General features: G+C 40.9%; 1 protein-coding gene across 3 annotated transcripts in view; it reads right to left on the bottom strand.

The window, feature by feature from the left end:
• Nucleotides 1-872: 872 nt before the first annotated feature.
• The window catches only part of SPECC1 (sperm antigen with calponin homology and coiled-coil domains 1), a 371,633-nt gene continuing 355,242 nt past the window's right edge, over nucleotides 873-17,263 (bottom strand). For all 3 annotated transcript variants that reach the window (XM_075854361.1, XM_075854362.1, XM_075854363.1), the window contains 2 exons: nucleotides 4,923-4,982; nucleotides 873-1,912 (listed from right to left, as the gene is read on the bottom strand). In XM_075854361.1, coding sequence (XP_075710476.1) covers nucleotides 1,823-1,912; nucleotides 4,923-4,982 — 150 coding nt within the window. In that variant the 3' untranslated portion in view covers nucleotides 873-1,822. The remainder of the gene's footprint in view (nucleotides 1,913-4,922; nucleotides 4,983-17,263) is intronic.

The following is a 17,263-nucleotide window of genomic DNA, read 5'->3' as shown; positions in this document are numbered from 1 at the left end:
TGAAAACAGAAATGTGTAAAACCACCAACGAATAAGTGGCACGGTAATATCTTCACTTCTGATGATTTGAGTGAACAACAACGCTACGTTTCCTGGAATGAAAATCAAAAGAGCATTTTGCTGTAAAATAAATGATAATCTAAAAAAAAAACAACAAGTCCCGAGTCGTCTTCCTCTGTGAAGTCTTTTAATGTGTCAGTTTACCATTTATCTCGCTCTAACTGCTGAATTCACATCTACAGACGGCATAGGGACTGCCACCAAGCTTTCTACAAACCCTGAATAGAACATATATTGGATTTATTAAGTAGACTTATCATGTACTGCAAGGAGGCACAGTGTCTCTGTGCTACATCGCCATAAGAATTGCACGTGCCGCCATATGGTGCTCTGTGCGGAGCAGAACTACGGGGGCATTCTCACGTTCCTTCCGAGGAAGAAAAGTCTCAAAATATGGCATCCGATGGAGCATTTCATAATTTATTTCTGTTATATCCATGCGGAATGTGGCAGAAAAAAAAACCTCTGTACAGATGTAGCCGCCTTTACCTTGACTTTTAGCGCATTAAACACACAGTGGCAAGATCCTTTACCTTGGGTTTTTCAATGATTTTTCAATGGCTTTTGTTGTGTGATTTCACGCTGCAGCAAGTTATCCGAGTCAAGATACAGATGGCTACATCCGTATGTCTCTATGAAATCAGAGGCATACAGAGATACAGTATAGAAGTCTATAGATGACATATTACGGCTCGGAGGTTGTACAGAATTACAAGGACATAAGTGTTTGCAGGTGATATTTATTACACTGACAGAAGCCAGAGGAAGATTATTGTTAACTCTGGAAATATGGACAAAATACAAGAAAAAGCTGAATATTTAATATTAGTTGTACTTTATTTCAAACGGATAACCATCCTCTTAGTTACAATAATCCGCTACCATCAACAAAAACAATCCAAGTTGCCAAAATGAGACATCACCATAGGCTGATGCCTACGGTAATACTGACACATGGGTTAAGATAGGAACAGAGTTATGGGGTGTGAGAGACCCCTTTACTTTACGGGAATTGCATATGTTATTCAAGAACGTAAACTCCATTGCATCTGGTTTAAAGCCTTTTGCTGGTAGTGAACAGGTTAATACATTAGGAAATATTTTTAGAACTTTAGCATGGCACTTAAAACAGGATTAAAGATTACCTTGTACAATATGAACGTGTGTACATCTCATGCAAAACAGATCAGATGACCATTATCAAATAATTGTTGGTATGGTTTGATACATCCATTCACTTACATACAATAATCTTTCTAGAAAGATCCCAAATCCTTATATGCTGTGTGAGACATTAGCAATCTGTCTAGTAGTGTTTAATGGTAAAAAGTTCACAGTTCCTCGTAAGGTAATGCATAAGAATTTTTTTTCTGTGACCTGCAGAAAATAAATGTCCGTTTTTGATGTTATTGTACCAGATGGATCAGGAACCTCAAAAATACATAGTATCATTTTTCACCAGGACCATGGTTGCAATATCTTAGGACTCCTGGGTTAGTTTATTGATGCCAGAGACTGATGATTGAGGTGGTAAGGTACATCGAGGGCAGCATTACAATCCCCCACACATGAGAATGTTAGGGTTGAGATGCTTTATGTCACAGTCAGCACCAGGATCCAAGAATGCCACGTCTAGGCATTTTACCTCCGCAGTCCGCACATTGATGTTGCCGTGTGAAGCTCTGCTCTTATTGAGATAGATCTGATCTATAAAGTGAATGTGTGCTTCCTCTGTAGCAGTTTTCTTGTTTACAGCCTTCCTTTATGTCTCAAAATACTTGTAGATCTGAGACACGTACTGCATCACACTCTGCCAGTCCGGACGATCTGTGAACATTAACTCACTGAGCTCCTGCATAGAAAAGAAAAATTAATAAGACATATGATAAAGCCAGCCATGTGTACTCTGCAGCACATACAATGCAGTCGGAAAGTCTTCAGACACTACATTTTTTTCACATTTGGTTATGTTGAGACCTTGTGCTAAAATAAAAAAAATGAAAGTTTTTTTCCCCATCATTCTACAGTCAATACCCCATAATGACAAAGTGAAAACAGAATGTTAGTAATCTTTGCTAATTTATTGAAAAGGAAAAACTAAAATATTGCATTGACATAAGTATTGAGACCCTTCACTCAGGACTTCGTTGAAGCACCTTTGGCAGCGATAACAGTCTCCAGTCTTCTTGGGTATAATGCCACAAGGTTTGCACACCTGGATTTGGGGATTTTCTGCCATTTTTCTCTGCAGGTCCTCTCAAGCTCTGTCAGGTTGGATGGGGACTGTCGGTGTACAGCCATTTTCCGGTCTCTCCAGAGTTGTTAGATTGGGTTCAAGTCAGGGCTCAGGCTGGGCCCCTCAAGGACATTCACAGAGTTGTCCCTAAGCCACTCCTGTGTTGTCCTGGCTGTGTGCTTAGGGTCATTGTCTTGTTGGAAGGTGAACCTTCGGCCCAGTCTGAGGTCCAGAGCACTCTGCATCAGGTTTTCATTAAGAATATCTCTGTACTTTGCTCCATTCATCTTTTCCTCAACCCTGACCAGTCTCCTGTACCAGCCGCTAAAAAACACCCCCAAAGCATAATGCTGCCACCACCATGTTTCACTGTATGGATGGTATTGCGCAGGTGATGAGCAGTGATGGTTGACCTTCTGGAAGTTTCTCCCATCTGCACATAGGATCTATGGAGCTCAGCTAGAGTGACCATTGGGTTCTTTTACTAAGGCCCTTCTCCACGATTACTTAGTTTGGTGGGGCAGCCAGCTCTAGGAAGAGTCCAGGTTGTTCCAAACTTCTTGCTTTTAACAATTATAGAGGCCACTGTGCTCTTGGGAACTTTCAGTGCAGCAGAATTGTTTTTTGTATTCTTCTCCAGATCTGCGCCTCCACACAATCCTGTCTCTGAGCTCCACAGGCAGTTCTTTCCTCTCTATGGCTTGGTGTTTGCTCTGATATGCATTGTCAGCTGTGAGACCTTATGTAGACAGGGGTGTGTCTTTCCAAATCATGTCCAATCAAATGAATTTACCACAGGTGGACTCCAATCAAGGTGTAGAAACATTTCAAAGATGATCTAGAGAAATGGGAGGCCCCCAGTGCTAAATTTCAAATGTCATAGCACAGGGTCTGAATACTTATCTCCATGTGAAATTTGAGTTTTTCATTTGTAATAAATTTGAAAAAAAATTCTAAAATTCGGTTTTCACTTTGTCATTATAGGGTATGGAGTACAGAATGATGGGGGGAAAAACATAAATTTGTTTTTATTTCAGCACAAGGCCTCAACAAAATGTGAAAAAGGGAAAGGGTCTGAAGACTTTCCAAATGCACTGTAAATCATAGTCAAGGCTGGTTTTTAATACTCAAATCAGAAATGGTCTTATATTAAGGCACAGTGGCATATCTGCAGTATAGGCAGGGGTGGGACAAGCTGTCTAGGTGCCCAGGACAGGGGTTTTAGAATGTGTCACACCTTTTCCAGTCTGTCAAGTTCAATATAATAGCTGTTGAATGGAAAAATCAATAAGCCCACAGTTATCCCCAAATTCCCCCAGTGACAGCCAGGTTGGTCTTTTCTGGTGTCCGTATGAGTAAGGGTCTGTTCACACTGTGTCTGCAGTGTTTGTTGGAAGTATGCGTCGGGATGATTTCCTGACATATATCTCTGATGGTAACCTCCAACATATGCCACTGTATAAGGATAAAGTGGCATACATCACTTTTAGGCTTCCATGTAAAAATACTAAAATGTTTTTTTTTACTGGATGCCTCTGTAAAGAATAGCATAGTTGACTAAGGTACCATCTACAAGGGGCACTGAGTGAGGCACTATCTACGCTGGTTTTTGGGCTATTAGTAGTGGTCAGCACATATTGCCTAGCCATTTTTTTATTAGAGCTTTTAATATACGTATAGGGCTTGGCTGGTGTAAACGTGCAGACCAATACTCGTAGAGTAAAAAACCAGAGGGTAGCGGGAGTGTGGTGAAAATAACTTGGTTTGAAAAGTCTTCGTTTGGATTCTCCCTTTTAAAAGTTATATCCGTTTCTTGGAAAACGGAGTGACTGCCAATATGGCCGCCACGAAGCTCCCATAGAGATACTGGCCACCATAGAAGTTGTCAGTCAAACTAGTGTAGAATTTTTATTCGCTTATTTGTATGCAGAAATTTTGGTAAGAAAGTCACGCCTCATAAGACAAAACCCACCTATAACCAAAGTGCCCCTAGAAATTTTTTTTCAATGGTTGGTAACTATGCTATAGGGAGTGCAGAGGTTGCATTTGCAGTCAACTCTGGTACCGAAGACACAAGACAATTGGGAGATCTTAGTGGAGATTCTGCATTGGGACCCAGGAGCTTCACGCTATGGCTCTATTAGGGCCATTCTTAGTGACACACAGATTTATATGTCAACCTTTCAAACACTGACGAACAAGGGGAGACTTCATATTGAGATGCTTTGTATCTCAGAATGTGGCTCTATATTAGTGGATAATGATAAAAGGTCAGGGCCTGTTTTAGGAGGTTGGAAAACTGATCAAATGCCCATGGCCTTGATTTCACAGAAGCCCCTGAGGACTACCCAAGATTAAAATTAACCCTAAAATATTTCATGTATATGGCAGTATTACACAGCATGGGAGCAATATTTAGGCATTGTATGGTGGTATTATGTTATATATGCAGCTTTTAAAATAATCTGAAAAACTACTTTGCCTTTTTAAAAAACAGCCCTGGCACAGACTGGCTGAAACGTTCTTAAATGGCATCACATGGAATTGCATGGGTTTGGGAAATAGAATATTAATTGTGGGAAGTGGTCGCAGTATTTATACAGATAGTAAAAGTTTCTGTGCTCACCAAACTTGCTTTAATTCCTATGCTTTCAGCCGCTTGAAAAGCCAACATTAGATTTCTCTTCTGCAGAAAAAAATAAAAATGCAGGATATTAACAAAGCAAGAAATCATTCCTGAGTTATTCACATTTTTCATCTATAGTTTATTCTATAAACGCTATGAAGAGAAATTATTTTCCGAATTGACCAGATTTCAGCTTACTAGAAGGACATGAAAACGGCCATAATAGGAGTAATAGGGAGGCCATAGAGGCATATAGGGCCTGGGAATTGTACCTCCTTTTTCTGCCTGATTCCATACAAATCTAGCAGATAAAAAATGGTGGAATGTTCTATCGAACTAAGGTCTCATTTACACGAGCGTGTTATACCTCCGTGCGACGCGCGTGATTTTCACGCGTGTCGTACGGACCTATATTAGTCTATGGGGCCGCGCAGACAGTCCGTGATTTTTGCGCAACGTGAGTCCGTTGCGTAAAACTCACGACATGTCCTATATTTGTGCGTTGTTCGCGCATCACGCACCCATTGAATTCAATGGGTGCGTGAATATCACGCATGCCACACGGAAGCACTTCCGTGGGACGAGCGTGATTTGCGCAACAGCAGTCAAACTATGAATGTAAACAGAAAAGCACCACGTGCTTTTCTATTTATAAACATCCAAACGGAGTGTCATAATGATGCCGGCTGCGCGAAAATCACGCAGCCGCACATCATACGGGGCTGACACACGGAGCTGTTAAGTGCCTTTTGCGCACGCAAAACGCTGCATTTTTTGCGTGCGCAAAACGCACACGCTCGTGTAAACGAGCCCTAAGTACGTACGGAGGAAGCCTCTCCTAGAAGTATTGAACATGCGGCGCCAACAGAGCCTGTACAGCAGAACCCGAAGGGTGTCCGGCTCCATACGAAGAAGTCATACATCCTCCATGCCCTGTCGAAAAGGCTCCATGCCAATGTGCATTAGCCCTAAGGCATTATGTCGTGGAAGAGTCGTGTTTACCGGCCCGGTATGGAGCCCACGGAGTCCCTGCGCCTCCATACTACAGAAGCCTAGGCACTCCGGGTATTGCCATATGCTGCCTCTGTTCAGCACTAGATCACGGAGATATTCTCCCCGAGAACAATGCATTTATAACTCCCATTCCCCTTTTTGCCAGCATCAAATGGTCACTTTTACAGACTCCGATGTTTGAGCTTTATCATGTATAACCCTTCTTATCCCTTCTTTTGTACCTCAGTGCTCCTGAGTCCCAGACACATTTATTGCATTGCCTGTATCATAATGAAGTATTTATTTTTTAAATAATCTGGAAAATCTCTTTAATTCACAATTTTCTTATAATAATTTCTTGCAAAAACAGGTATGGATTCCAGTTAAGTGGAAAAGCTTTTCTAAATGGTTCCCAATACTTATTTTGCGGTATGCAGCTAGAGCATGGAGTGTCACTAAACGGAACTACAAAAACGGGCACTGGTTCGGATGCTGAGAAATGGGTCACAGCCCTTAGAGAGAGAAAAGGGGCATATACAATCAGGCTTTATGTTCCACATCCCACAATCCCTATATTTGTATTTTTCTTTGACTTAATCGGTTTGCTTTTTATAGAATGTCATGGTTCACATACAAAAGAAATATACAGTGCCCATGTGAGAGGCCCCACAGAGGAGGAGGAAAGGGCTATCATGTGACATTTAACCCCATGTTTACTGTTCAGCCAGAAAAAATAGCATCATTGGAACCCAATCCCACCTTAGAAAATGAGTGGATATATGATGGGTTGCTATGGTTACTCTTCGTACTTGTTTTTATTGAACATCTTGAAAGTCTTTACATGTGTCTAGCATTTTATTATAACCTTTGTACACATGCTACATGGTGCCTGAGACAACTTAGGCCTCTGGGTTTGGATTAGTGACATCACCAAAGCCAACAAGGAGCCATTGCTTCATGTAATGGATGAAAAACGAAATTTTTGGTTTTGGTGTCCACAGGTAGGCAATGTCTTGTGCGAACCAGAAACGGCACTTGTGGGCCCCCGAAGTTGCCAGGCCTTTGACTACTGTCCAATTGCCTAACTGCTTAATCATCTCTGCGTACGATCTACTACTAGGTTATCAAGCAGTAAACCAGAAGGAAGCGGTTTCTTTATTAATTCATATCGAACACATGAAAAAAATCATAGTGTACGGACATGCCCCATTGACAAAGGGAATATTAACATCTAGTTATCGATTTATTCATATATTTCCAGGAGGCATAACAGAGGAACGACACTACACAGTTGTAAGAAAAGATGCTCAAGAAATAAATATATTTTTTTATTATTTGGAATTAAATTATTACTAAAACAGACACGTCAGGAGAGCGGACAGGTATTCTTTATGCTGTACCAATGATTGTCATCCTTAGCCCCGCCCCTTCCCCGATCCACATTTAAAACGCTTTATCAGTGAATTATGGTTTTAAAAAAAATAAAAATGTAATTCTGAAAACATTAGTCTCACATATCTGCTGCTTTATGGTCTATGCCTGTTCTGAAATGCTAATGAATAAATGGATTTGCTAAGTGATCATTAAGAGACAAGACATATCGTAGATAATGATAGTAATTGGAAAATGCAATAAAATAAATATACAAGATTTGTGAGTTCCAAATGTCCATATCGGCAAAAATAAATTTATTTAATGGAATACAGTACTGAGTTATATTGTCAGTTATAGGGACAGGAAGGAGATGGTAAACATTGTATGACACTTGTTAGCCATGGTCATTTAGATTGCATGCTCTTTCACAGCTCTATAACGTGGGAATCAGACGATCTGTGAAAATGAAAAACTTCCAGGAATCTATCATTATACCAGCTAAAAAAGACTGGTCTCCCAGTAACCGAGCATTGTGTTTATTGAACTCTGGTGCCGGCTACAGACCGCCTGTAATTGCCCGCAGGTCTCTTATAAGATCACACATATGTGTATGGCTTCCTCATATTTATACTTTCATTTGAGAGATGACATAAGATTCATAAACCATCTTGGCGCCGGTTGAGGTTAGACGTGCACAGAAAGATCAGGATCTGTGGGTTTTACTCATATAAGGTGACAGGCACGTTGCTTTATTATCGCCTCTGCGGTAAATAATTATGAACTATTGCATGAGACGCTTCCACATTTTACTAATTACAACTCAGAGTTTAGAGTCATGAGCATAAACAGTGGATTTAGCAAATATTAATAAGAAAAAAATGAAATTATTTTATACTATTGCAGCTAATATAAATGTAGAATAAAATATTAAATATGAAACCTGCTATGTATGGTTTACAAAACTATCTGTTCACCCCCAGGTTTGGTGCGTACGTTCAGCTTATACATCGGGAGATACTCCCAGCGCATACAATGAACTTTTATATACCTATAAAAGCCAATTCAACAGTGACAACTAATATTTCTGCACATATAAACTTTGTGTCACTTTTGCAAAAATGCCTACCACAAAAAAACCATGCCAATAACTGTATAAGTAAAAGAAGCATAACAGACAAGGAGCAAGTGGAAGGCAGATGTAGGGAATTATCAGAAGAGAAATGGAATTATATTTTTAGAACTCCCTCCTAAACGGTCACTATGCGAGGCCCAGGGACTGGCTCAAGATTTCCTAGCAAATAGAACGTGAAAGACCCCGAGATGCCTACATAAAATAGGTGTCCGCATAATAGACTCTAAGGGGGGAATTTATTAAGGCCTCCACTCCCGTTTTCTGGCATAGCAAAATCGTAAATTGTGCAAAACCTTGCTTTTTGCTAAAAAAAATTGCGACTTTTCTATATTTATGCTGCCGTTGCAACTTTTCATATCGAGGGGGCAGGGATTAGCGAAAGGGGATGGGACCAGCATGTCCAGGTGAAATTACTGTAATTTACGCCTGAAAACTGGTATAAATTACAGGGCAGGTATTTGATTTTCTGGTGCACAGACGGCCAGAGATGCGTCTAAATTATTGAGATTCTATTTTTTTTAAATTTAGACTGGCATATAAAATGCCACTCATAATACATTCCACTTCTAAATAGCCACAGGGTGCAATAGATTAGGCACATGATGTGGCAGTGTTCCTCTAAGGACATACTGGAAGGGAATTTAGAACCTTATAAATAGAGTATATAATAGAAATTTACAGGCCGTTTTCAAAAATTTGCATCCTGTGTCTATTTGGAGAAGTGATAAATGATTCACCGACTAGGTGTTTCCCGCATGGCCTTTCATGCTCGGGGACATGTAGCTTTCAACTGGATCCAAACAGCTCCTCCAATTGTCAAAGAATTGAAAGCAAAATGAAACCACACTTGAAAATGTAAAAATGTGGAAAAAGGGGATGATGAGAGAAAAAAAATATATGTGCTCCTATAATTACCGTATTTTCCGGACTATAAGGCGCACCGGATTATAAGGCGCACTTTCTATGAGCGCCTTGTAAGCAATCATGTTTCATATATAAGGCGCACTGGATTATAAGGCGCAGCACATTACCGTTAAATAAACCATTGCTCAGACTGCAAGTCAAAATTTATTACACTTTTTAACAATAACTTGCAACTGGTTCAGCTGTAATTGCAAATCAAAACGTTAAGGGTATGTGCACACACACTAATTACGTCCGTAATTGACGGACGTATTTCGGCCGCAAGTCCCGGACCGAACAGTGCAAGGAGCCGGGCTCCTAGCATCATACTTATGTACGACGCTAGGAGTCCCTGCCTCGCTGCAGGACAACTGTCCCGTACTGTAAACATGATTATACTACGGGACAGTTGTCCTGCAGCAAGGCAGGGACTCCTAGCGTCGTACATAAGTATGATGCTAGGAGCCCGGCTCCTTGCACTGTGTTCGGTCCGGGACTTGCGGCCGAAATACGTCCGTCAATTACGGACGTAATTAGTGTGTGTGCACATACCCTTACCGTACTTTTTCAGTTCATTCCTCCACCAGAAATCCATCAAATCCGTCATCTTCAGTGTCGGAGTTGAACAGTTGGGCGATTTCGGCATCAAGCATGGGGTCCTCCTCTTCATTATCCGAGTCGGTTTCGTTGCTGCTGCTAGGCTCTTCAGTGGTGATTCCAGCCTTCCTGAAAGCTCGGATGACACTGGAGACTGATACATTCTTCCAGGCATCCACGATCCACTGGCACATAGTGGCATAACTCGCACGGCGTTGCCTCCCTGTTTTGGTGAATGTGTGGTCACCTTCTGTCATCCAATGCTCCCATGCAGCTCGCAATTTAACTTTAAATGACCTGTTGATGCTGATATCTAGCGGCTGGAGCTCTTTGGTTAATCCACCAGGGATGACAGCAAGCTCCGAATTAGTTTTCTTCACTTGGGCTTTGACAGTATCGGTCAAGTGGGCGCGCATCGAGTCACAGACCAATAGGGATGGGGATTTGTGAAAAAAGCCACCCGGTCTCTTGACGTAGACCTCCCTCAGCCACTCACTCATCTTCTCCTCATCCATCCAGCCCTTTGGGTTAGCCTTAATGATGACACCAGCAGGAAAATTTTCTTTAGGCAAAGTCTTCCTCTTGAAAATTACCATGGGTGGTAGTTTCTGGCCATTAGCCTGACAAGCGAGAACTACAGTGAAAGATGACTTCTCATTTCCTGTGGTACGTATAGATATCGTACTGGTCCCTGTTTTCTCAACAGTACGGTTTACGGGGATATCGAAAGTGAGGGGAACCTCATCCATGTTAATAATGTGTTCTGGCTGGATATTCTTTTCATTTATCTTGGTTATGCAGTAGGTGCGGAAAATGGCCAGCTTCTCTTCATAATCCTTTGGTAATTGCTGGCACACAGTAGTTCTGGTGCGAATGGAGAGATGACGCCTTTGCATGAAACGAAAGCACCATGAAGGACCTCCTCGAAAGTCCTTGATCTCCATGTCACGTGCTAAAGCAGTGGCTTTGAGTCTAATAGAGACAGTGGAGACGCTTCTACATGCGTTTCTCTGTTCCATAACCCACTGTTCTATTTTGTCCTCCAACTGTGGCCACCTTGCTTTGTTTCCTCGGAAACTCAGTTTGGTCTTCTTTACTTGGCGGAGGTCATCTTCTTGTTTTCTCCACTTACGCACCATGGATTCATTAATGTTGAATTCTCTTGCAGCTGCCCTATTTCCATGCTCTACTGCATAACTTATAGCTTTAAGCTTGAAACCTGCATCATAAGCATGTCTCTTAACAGGAGGCATTTTTTGGGGTAGTGGGTATAGTTAACGCTAAAGCAAAGATATATTGCAAGGATCCTACAGAGCTGTAAGTATCACTCAGTGTGGCTCCTGATTACGGTGGCCGTAATGCTCAATCCATTTATGGATACTGTAAAAACCCAAGTGAAGAATAAATTCATAGGCGCACGGGGGGGAGGAGCATGGTGTGTGCTGTGGTATGCCGCCGCCGACCCCTGCCGCCCACGATAGAGGTAAAGGATCCTGTATGAACCCCTCTCTTTACTGTCGGGTTCATATATAAGGCGCACCGGATTATAAGGCGCACTTTCTATTTCTGAGAAATTCTCAACATTTTATGTGCGCCTTATAGTCCGGAAAATACGGTAATACATAAAATTGTTACTAATTTGTTCTGGCTGTTTATCAATAATATGTAATAGGGTAATCTGCTGGACTTGAGGGGGGGGGGCTGGAAGCGCTGATGTTTGTGATATGTCTCTTGTTGAATGTCAATGAAAATGGACCACTGTGGCTCAATAAAAAAAAGATCTGATTTTAAAAAAAAAAAAAATTTGTTGGAACAGAGCTCACCAGGGGTCCAGTTTCTTAATGTAATAAATGGACGTGTTCGAGCCACCAGAATGGAAGCTGCTGACGTTCATCGGCTCTTCGCTCTGGTTCCCAGAGGAGAGTCCTACTTTACTCGAAATCGGTAAAGAAACCGTAAAACAAAGAATTTCAAACCAACTTTTTAGGTGCAAGGTGGCTTTAATTTCCAACGATTATATAATATACAATATAATTATCAGATAATGAATGAATGATTATGAAATACGAATACAGTCTGCACTCTTGAGAACTGACACATTCCCATACCGGTGATCAACACATTTATGAAACATGAGGTGTTGGCAGTCCGCCTCATTGGACCTGGGGCATGTTACTACTTGCAGAAGGTAAGCTCTTTTTTGCCACCTTGTGTGTCCAATCCCCTGCAGTGGTGGAGTGGTCTGCAAAGGGTTATTACTACCACACGTTCCTAATGTTAGAGCTTTAATTGCTTCATTAACACATTGTCAGGGCTCATTAAAAATACCACAAAAGTGCACAACTAAATGGATCGTAGGTATAAATAAATGACAAAGCCAACCGAGAGTTCCCTCAGTTTCACAGCTCAGTAAATAGGGAAAATGTTTATAAACTTTAAGAACTCTGCAAATTAAGAGAAAGACCTACCCTACTTATAACCAGCATTTACATGACCTTAAAGGACAATTATCCCTTCATCCGACACTAAACCACAAGCACGCAAACACGAAGCATTACACAGGGGAGCATCTCCGATGAATCTCAGCGTTAAACTGTTATCAAGTATTTCATGGCAAGTCCAGAAATATGTACAGCTATGTGGAAAATGTGAACAAGAAAAATGTCTGCAGCAGGAAATGAGACTTTAATATGTTTGTAAGTATGGAGATTGTGAATGTTTAGATAAGGAAGACAGTTCAAAGAATGGGTGCAGCACAAGAGAAATCTTGGAGGTAAGCATGAAAATAGATTGCAAGAAGGAGAATGAGAGGTATATGCAGGGACCGAACTAAAAATAATAGGGCCCATGTAGCAAAGTCAGCAATGGGCTCCTACCCTTATGACCATAAACTGAACAGAAGAAATGTAAACAGCAGCAGCAAAAGGATGAATAGCAGTGTCCTATATCAGATCTCATGTGCAAAGGAGAACCCATAGTTACTACAGGATTTTTCTCCACAAAAAGGAACAATGTTTCCACACCTGAGTGGTTCCCCCTAAGCTTTGGGCACCAAATCAGCTGCTATGGTTGTAGTTATGCACATGGGTGTATAAATCCGTACAAAAATAAATAACCATAAGACACTACATGTCAAATATATGTGTGTGTATTTTTATTATATATATTATATACATACACACACATATATATATATATATATATATATACACACACATATACACATACATACACACACACTTTTTTAGAATTTTTTTTAGCTTTTCTTGTTGTATTTTTTTCTTTTTGCAATCATGAGATCCCCCCGAAAACCGCTCCGATGCGGCCCCTTCCCTCCCAAACCACTCAGATGCGGCATTTGCTATCCAGCACCACATCTGAGGGGTTAAATATGATCGGAGACCACTGCTAGTGGTCTCCGATCGTTGCCCTGAAGCCCGAGGCGGTTACTAACAGCCCGGGTTTCAGCAGCACCCTGTACGATGACAGAAAAGTTCTTCTGAAGTGCCGACGTGAAAAGCCGACAATATTAAAAAAGCCGACAATATTATGTTATTTTTTAATTGGGGCGGTCACGTTGGGAACGTCACACCTTGTTAGATGGATAGATAGATGGATGGATGGATGGATGGATGGATAGATTCCATGTATAATTATGAATAATGCCACTAGGGCAAAACAGACCAGATTAAACATACTGAAACGACTGAAAGCTGGGACTAGTGAATCCTCTCCATTATACACTTGTCACATCTGAATGAAGTGTCATTGAGGTTCGCTATATAATGATGAAATGGGTCAAGTAAAATTGTAAACCTCCAGTGCTATTACAGCAACAACAATGCATATTCCAAGTGGTTTTCATAAAGATATTCAGAAAGATAAACTAATGTGGAAAGAGCATATAGAACAGAACATAGGTCATTACGCATTTTCATTTCTCATATTTACACAGCTTTATTATCTACTTATTTTATGGCTATACACATAGTTAGTTGGATGCTACAGGAGTAAAATAAACACTATGTATCCTAATTACATCCACCCCAAGCAAATATTTGATGAATGACTAGCTGACCTGGAAGGTTGTATGGCTTTAAATGATCTCCAGAATTCGCCCTTTTTTTTAATGGGGAAACAGCCAAACGTCTTATTATTGCTCCAATTCATTATAATCTTAATTACTGTAACTCAATACTAATCGGTCTTCCCCTCACCAATCTATCCTTAAAGGGGTTATGTGGGGAGCGAAAAGTATTAGCAGTGTACCCACTGCAGTATATGACTACACTCGCTAATATACATTCCGGTCCCAAGTCGTATGGATTGTGACATTTTAGTAATTTTTATAGCGCTGGCGGTGGACCGGAAGTCTAGTTGCACAGTCTTCCTTCATGACGATACGACTCTTTGTCATGTGACCGGCCGCGCTGTACTCTACTGCTAGTACATAGTCACCGCTTGTACATAGATTATAGTGGGGCCGGTCACATGACAAAGTCGTGTCATCATGAAGAAAGACTGTGCAACTAGACTTCCGGTCCCCCGCCAGCGCTATAAAATATATATATATTTTTAAATCAGTCCAAGTTTTATTAACAAGAACAGTAATAATACATTAGCAGTCATGCATCAACTGTAACCGCATTATATACAGCATTTCCAATATAACATCATACAGAAATATCCCAATATTGCATCCCAACCCCCCCCCCCCCAAACTCCAGTACAGCCCCCTAACAGTATCTCTGTCATTTGTACGGAGTATCACAAGACCCCACAAATCCCTATAGATTCTCCATATATATTCAAGCAACCTTATTACCATGTCCAACCCCTCTCCTTGCCTCCTCCTGCCTGAATGTAAATCCCTTGGCCACCTCGCCCTTAAACAGAATATGTCTCGATCAGACAACTATCTCTTAAATAACAAACCTACAAAGTCGGTTCTATCCGTAGAACCCAATTATACACCTCAGGTCTGTTCTCAGAGTTGCTAGAAATTATCTCCTAGATTTTTGTTTGTACTCTGCTCAATTCTGGTGACACCACCCCGAGCAATCCAACCATCTTCCCCACTGCTTATCAAATTTCTTCACATTACCCCTTTTCGATAATATTTTATATTCCATCAAAATAGTGTGATTCAGCATTCCCACAATTTCCCTCTGCACGGGAGGCACCACATACAACCAGTGTTTAGCTATACACTTTCTAGTCTGGTATAACATTTTTGCAATTGCCAAACATTCCAGCTGGTCACCCTCCAGCTCTCCCACAAATCACAGAAACGGCACCTTTGAATCCGCCGCCAATTCTACACCATATACCTTTTTTTTTATCAATTCTGATATCTCCCCCCATAGGTTCCGCAAAGCCCCACATGTTCAGAACATATGATAAATGTCCGCTCTCTCCTCCGAACACATAGGACGCTTAGAATCCGATCTGAGTCCTATCTGTTTCAGCACGCAAGGGGTCCGGTAAACTCGATGTATCATGAAAAGTTGCGACCTCCTTTGCGCCTTATGGAGAGATAGATGGTAGGATGACGCTAAGATCTCCTCCAAATCTTGTTTGGACAAAGAACCTATATCCCGCTCCCATTTCACTCTCACTAGCTCCATAGGATCTCCCAAGTGCTTTGATAGCAAGTTCTCATAAGCCATCGAAATCAGCACTTTAGAAGTGTCCGCCTTAACCATATATTCCAGTACTCCCAGTGCAGCGCTATAATTTTTTTTAAATTAAAATCTCCTAATCAGTGAGACAGGGGACCGTAACGTTCGACTCGGTCTACCAAGCTATCCTTGCTCTACATTCTGCCAACGATCTAAGATTAACATCCTCCATAATCCAGACCTCCCACTTCCATCTCCAAGATTTTTTTCGTGCTGCACCAGTCTTCTAGAATGCTTTCCCCCAGACAATCCGCTTAATTCCCAACATTCACAGTTAAACGTTCCCTGAAAACACATCTTTTTAAGCAAGCCTATCACATTCTCTAATCTGATTTCTTTCTATTCTGTCACCCCCCCATCCTATTATGTTAGTTCTTATTAGAAAAGATGGCTGGACCATTGTACAAAACAAGCACTATCTACATCGTGTCATTCCTATTTCCTAATAGATTGTAAGCTCTTGAGGGCAGGGCCCTCACTCCTCATTTGAATTGTTAATTCATTTGTTCCTCTAACATCTGATTTGTCTGTACATGTTCCCTCTAAATTGTAAAGTTCTGTGGAATAGGTTAGCACTATATAAATAAAGATGACTATTATAATTACAATAATGATTGCCTGTTCGAAACCGGTTTAAAATCTATGTATACATTTCTTCAGAAACACACTGTGTAATGATAAACTGTCCCACTAGTACATCTGCAGATTTAAGTGACTAGAAATAGAAATACTAGCTAAAAAAAACAATAAATTCTGTAGATAAATAAGTTTGTGATATATAAGGCTGTAGACACATCAGGATAAAATCAGTGACGTGGATGACTTTACAAACCATGTGTGTCACAAAACCATGTATACAACTTTGTGCTGATCTAATACAACTGAATAACATTTCACCTATGAATTATATTTTAAAGGGCATCTGCCACTTGAAGGGCATTCAAAGTTTTTTTTGTAACTCCCCTTCATTGTAATGAAGAGGGACATCACATCCTTGCCACTTTTCCATAAAGGTTCGAGACTGGTACCAGAACATTCTCAGATATGACCCTATTGGCAGCTGTTGGAACCTGACAAAATTAGATTTTATGACCTGTCCGACAAACCCCTTTTTGGGACATCTTTTAGGTATTGTGCAGTGATACGCCGATTGACCAGAGTTTCACCTTCTCTAACTCCTGGGTCAGCTGTTCTTGCTAGGGGGAGGTCGCGTCTGACCATGCATTTTATGGTTGGCCGATCATGTATAGACCGGTTGAGTCTTACAGAGCGACTTTTTGTTCTGGCTCATGGCGGGTGCTGATCAAGGATCAGGGGTTGTCTTAAGTTTATCAGGTTTTCCCATTTCATGGAAATATCAGACATTTTCAGATTGCATATCAAAAAGTTTAGAAAATAGTTCATATACTGTCCCAGAAAATATATGCATCAGTAATTCACTTTAAAAAATAAATCCTTATTTTGTTTACTTTTCTTTTTGGAACTTTTTCATGCAGCAAGAGAACTAGCAAGTAGACCCGGCAAAAACAAGGGGCTTCATAACTGAGCATCTACACACAAGCCTGAGTACACCCCCCATTGAACAGTGAAGCAGGTGTAATTCTACTGAGAGAGAGCGAGATTAATCATAGTTTGGTGGAGGCCAGAAGAATGCTTCCTAC

Source organism: Rhinoderma darwinii, chromosome 2 (assembly GCF_050947455.1).
Source record: "Rhinoderma darwinii isolate aRhiDar2 chromosome 2, aRhiDar2.hap1, whole genome shotgun sequence".
Classification (NCBI taxonomy): domain Eukaryota; kingdom Metazoa; phylum Chordata; class Amphibia; order Anura; family Rhinodermatidae; genus Rhinoderma; species Rhinoderma darwinii.
The sequence above is the reverse complement of the archived record's forward strand: the minus strand, read 5'-3'. Positions and strand labels throughout refer to the sequence as shown.